Here is a 4,482-nt window from a genome sequence, read left to right as displayed (position 1 = left end):
AGTGAAGGGAAGCTGGTGGCCTTTGAGTCTGGCTGAGAAAGGACCACCAAGCTGCGCTCAGTGCAGCTGGAAGTCCTCCGGGCACAGGTCCTGTCGCCAGGATGGGCATGGCAGTAGGGCTGCATGTCACTGTCCTCTCCTGGCACATCAGCCAGCCCCCGTGTGTCTCCAGGCAGCTGTGATGGAGCTGGACCTCTGGAGGTGGCCATCGTGGAGGTTTTGTCCTCCCTCCCATACTGTAGTACTGGTGGAGTGGAGACCTGGACTGGATGGAATCCAAAACCGCCTTTCTCCTCCTTCCCTGGGTCAGACATTGTGGGAGAGGCTAAATCTGCTCAGTGCTACTAACAATTAATTAATGACGTCTAGTAGCAGCAATTAATTGCTCATCCTGCAGAGGGTTTAGGACCCTATATTTGAGGGACCAGGCAGAAATAAGCCTCACAGTTATGGGGTATTTACGCTCCCTGGAGGTGTTGGAAAACACGTTCTGAACACCCAGAATTGAGAGGTGGCTGCTGAGGTCCAAGGGACCCTTTCATCCTCCCTTTTCCATCAGAGAGTAGTGAGCTTTCTCTCTGCCACCCCCTTCTCAGCAGGAGGAGCAGGGAGCAGCTGAGCCTGCAGGAAAGCTGGGCAGAGAGGAGTTAACTTCAAACCCAACCTCAGGGAGAGGGGAAAAAAAACAACAGAGAACTATGGATCAGCAGCAAGGGCAGAGGGAGGGAAAAGGGGGAGTCAGAGAGAGAGGAGAGGAGCTCCAGGAGAAGAGGGAGCAGAGCTGGTGGCGGGCAGGGGGAGGCAGCGGAGCACCAGGCAGGAGTGATGGGATGACCGAGCTGCCCAGATAAACTCTTCTGTGCTCTGCATCCTCCCGCTACCACTGCGTGGGCTGGACTGGAGGTCTCCCCCTAAGCGAGTGGCAAAGCTGCAGGCCCTTCCTCAAAAAGGTGAGTGCTGGCTTCCAAAGCTGAAAGGTGGCCTCAGGCTCCCTGAGCAGAGACACCCTGGTGCATTTTGCGTGCCCAGAAGAGACCGGGCTCCTCTGCTTCAGCTAGGAGATCCCATGGGGCCAGATGGATAAGCTGGAGGGTAGCTATCAGTAGGACAGAGGGGACCCAAGACACAGAGAGGCAGGGACAGTCTCTTGGTGTGGTACACAAAGAAGCTGGGAAGCAGAAGTGGCATGAGCTGAGGGATGGGGGAGCACGGAGTGAAGGAGCTTGCATGACCCAAAGCCGAGTTAATTGCTTGTCAACAGCAGCTAGATAACAGTGTCTTTCCTTCTCTGTTTTTGCTCAGAGACAGACAATTTGTTCTAATGATAGCATAACAAGGAGAAGGCTTATTCAGAGATAGGCTGTTCGTGTTCTCTGTCTGAGCACAGTGTTACTCAGGGCTGCAGGAAGTTTTGCAGCAAATCACAATACCTTGAGCTGTGATAATAACAGGCTTCTTCACAGTGATCATCATGTTGTATTTCAGGTGGCTCCAGGGTCTCCTCCCCATCCTCACCTACCTGCCACCATCCAGCCCTTGATCCCCTCTGAGCATCAGGAAAAGGTGCATTTGGTTGCCTGTCCTCTGTGGAGCATAACTACTGCATGGGGAGCAAGGAGCAGCCAGCTCCAGGGTGGAGGGGGTCCCAGCTTAAGGAGTTCCCTTGGGGTGGGAATGTGTTGGGGTGCTGCTGCTGTGGGATATGATCCAGGCATTGGGTCCCTGCTGGGGGAGGTGGCACAGCCCTGGGCTGAGTGTGCTGGCACCACTTACAGCCCATGGGAGCCTCCTACCCCACGGCCCTGTGGCCAGACCCTGTTGGACACCAGCCAGGGTTTACACTTGCCAAAGCAAGCAATCCCTAGGGGTTTAGCAGATTTGGGAATGTAGGAGGAAAGTGGGTGAGGCCAGGTGGCAGGGCAGGAGGGATCCCTCGGGGTGCTAGGAGCACGGGAGATGTTCTCCCTGTCACGAGTTCTTGGTGGCATCATTCAACCAGCTGGTTGGGATTGGCATCTCTGGGAGAAACATGACTGTCAAAGGCTGGGGTCAGGCACCCCGGGGCTTATTATCACTTTCTCCCAATGCAGGTCCCTGCAGTCTGACAGGAAGATGCCAGGGGGATTGAACATCTCTTCTGACAGCCCGGAGCTACGAGCAGCAGGGATTATTGTGCCCATCATCTTCTCCCTCATCTTCCTTGTGGGTACTGTGGGAAATGGGCTGGTGCTGGCTGTGCTGCTGTGGAATGGCCAAGTCAAGTACTCCACCACCAACCTCTTCATCCTCAACCTAGCTGTGGCTGACCTGTGCTTCATCATCTGCTGCGTCCCCTTCCAGGCCACCATTTACACCCTGGATGGGTGGCTCTTTGGGGCCTTTGCCTGCAAGGCTGTGCATTTCCTCATCTACCTCACCATGTATGCCAGCAGCTTTACCCTGGCTGCTGTCTCTGTTGACAGGTAAGTGTCCCCTTCCCTTTGAGTTCTGCAGCTCAGGGACACTGTGTTTGCCATTCTTGAGCTAAGGGTGGAGAAAGGCCACTACTTGCCCTGTTGGGTGTCCTGTAAGAAGCAGGTCGGGTCTCCCCAGAGGTAGGGCCAGCAGAGCCAGTCTCCCCAGCTCCCCATGCCCCCACCCTCTACCAAGCCAAGCTCTCAGCCTAATTACCCAGTGCTCACTTGGGAAAGAGGGGAGTCCACCTTGCATAAGCAAGAACAGCAAAACCTCCAGGGCAGCAACACAACTCAGAAGGAACGGGGGAGTCCTGCTCCTATCCTTCTCTTACCTGGTTCAAAATGTACACTGCTTGCCCTTCCTGAGCTAGCACAGCAGAGTGGATGATAGAGATCCCAGGCCCACTGTTGGAATGGCCCTGACATTTTTGTGAATTCACTGTAACCCTCACTCCCGAAAGATTTGGGAGGGAAGAGATGGGTGGCTGCATGGGAAGGGGTACACAGATGGGAGCTCCACAGGGCAGGAGGAATACCTCATCTCACCCATGTTGTGTTTTGTCTCTCCTTCTCCCTCCCCTCCTTGCCAGGTACTTGGCCATTCGCTATCCACTGAAGTCCCGGGACCTCCGCACATCCCGAAATGCAGGAGTGGCCATTGTGGTAATCTGGTCCCTGTCGATGCTCTTCGCAGGGCCTTACCTCAGTTACTACCAGATAATCCATTACCATGGTGTGCCCATCTGTGTCCCCGTCTGGGAGGACCAGCGCCGAAAGGTTCTGGACATCCTCACGTTTGTGTTTGGATACCTGCTGCCCGTGACCGTGGTGAGCCTGGCATACTCTAGGACCATCAAGTTCTTGTGGACTTCTGTAGATCCCATAGAAAGAATCTCAGAGTCTCGGAAAGCCAAGCGTAAGGTCACCAAGATGATTGTCACAGTGGCCATCCTGTTCTGCCTCTGCTGGCTCCCCCACCACCTGGTCATCCTCTGCTTCTGGTTTGGCCACTTTCCCTTCAACCGGGCCACTTACGCTTTCCGCCTGGCTTCCCACTGCCTTTCCTACACCAACTCCTGCCTCAACCCCATTGTCTACGCCCTCATCTCCAAGCATTTCCGCAAGCGTTTCAAGCAGGCCTTCACCTGCCTCTTCTTCCAGAACAAGATCAGGAAAAAGAAGAAGAAGAGGGTTGGAAGGAAAGTCCATATGGTCAATGTGGAAAGAGGTTTTGCCAACAGGACAGGAGATTTCTGTGGAGGTAACACTGAGGTGACTCAAGCCCCAGAAGAGAACACCAGGAAGAGGGATCATGAAGGTGCCAGTTGTACCAGAGCCTGGACTCAGCAGGTACAAGATGCCATGGTCTCTGTTCAGAAGGAGCTACTGGAGGAGGAAATTTTGGCAACAGCTGGCCATTCCCTAGATGTGACCCCTCTAAGAGGAACTGTTGGACAAGATCAAGAAGAAGCCCTAGAAAAGGGCTAGAGAGGCAAAAAAGTAGTCTCTATTTGCATCTAATTTTCTGACCACATCACAGTGGTTTTGCTTTCCTCCAGGATCATCGTGCCCACGCCTTATCCCACTGAGATGGTTTTATGTTGGCAGTGAGAGATGAGCTCGCTCATTCAGACCCATTAAACTGAGTTCAAGTCCCCCAGAACTCCTCAAACACCTCCTCTCGTGATCCTGTAATCATGTCTGAGACCTGTCATCATCCCAGCTCAATATTCACAGTAAACTTTAAGTGACTGCAACAGCCTCCTCTTCTTTAATTACATATGGTGTTTTAGTAGTGCTGTGTGGATCCTGAATATGTAACCCTTAATGTGAGGCAGGTCTGCACCTGTAATTTCTTAAGAGAAGGTGAAAATTGGGAAGCTTAGGAAAAAGTGTTTAGGGAAAGCTGTGACATTGTGGGACATCCAGCCTTCCACACTGAAGGGGAAACAATTACAGGTTATCATGGCACTTGTAAGTGTCCTGAGCCCTGCATGGGCTACAAAACCCTCTGGTGTCCTCACTT

The 4,482-nt window shown here is 53.2% G+C and overlaps 1 protein-coding gene across 2 annotated transcripts; it reads left to right on the top strand.

Annotated features, from left to right (window-relative positions):
- The first annotated feature begins 813 nt into the window (after positions 1-813).
- On the top strand, positions 814-4,213 carry GALR3 (galanin receptor 3). Of its 2 annotated transcripts, XM_039725249.1 has the most exons (4): positions 816-950; positions 1,486-1,563; positions 2,091-2,462; positions 3,047-4,213. In XM_039725249.1, exons 3-4 carry the CDS (start codon positions 2,113-2,115, stop codon positions 3,942-3,944), a joined length of 1,248 nt encoding a protein of 415 aa, XP_039581183.1. In that variant the 5' UTR covers positions 816-950; positions 1,486-1,563; positions 2,091-2,112; the 3' UTR covers positions 3,945-4,213. The 2 variants fall into 2 exon arrangements, with proteins under 2 accessions (XP_039581184.1, XP_039581183.1); XM_039725250.1 differs by lacking the exon at positions 1,486-1,563 and having other exon boundaries at positions 814-950.
- Positions 4,214-4,482: the final 269 nt, after the last annotated feature.

The sequence above is a fragment of the Passer montanus genome, unplaced genomic scaffold (assembly GCF_014805655.1).
Source record: "Passer montanus isolate IOZ18808 unplaced genomic scaffold, ASM1480565v1 scaffold55, whole genome shotgun sequence".
NCBI lineage: Eukaryota > Metazoa > Chordata > Aves > Passeriformes > Passeridae > Passer > Passer montanus.
The sequence above is the reverse complement of the archived record's forward strand: the minus strand, read 5'-3'. Positions and strand labels throughout refer to the sequence as shown.

Bases quoted from the DNA above. Each gene is read 5' to 3' on its own strand.
- GALR3 (XM_039725250.1), top strand. From the start codon at position 2,113: ATGCCAGGGGGATTGAACATCTCTTCTGACAGCCCGGAGCTACGAGCA. The intron at 2,463-3,046 runs GTAAGTGTCCCC...CCTCCTTGCCAG, and splicing joins GCTGCTGTCTCTGTTGACAG to GTACTTGGCCATTCGCTATC.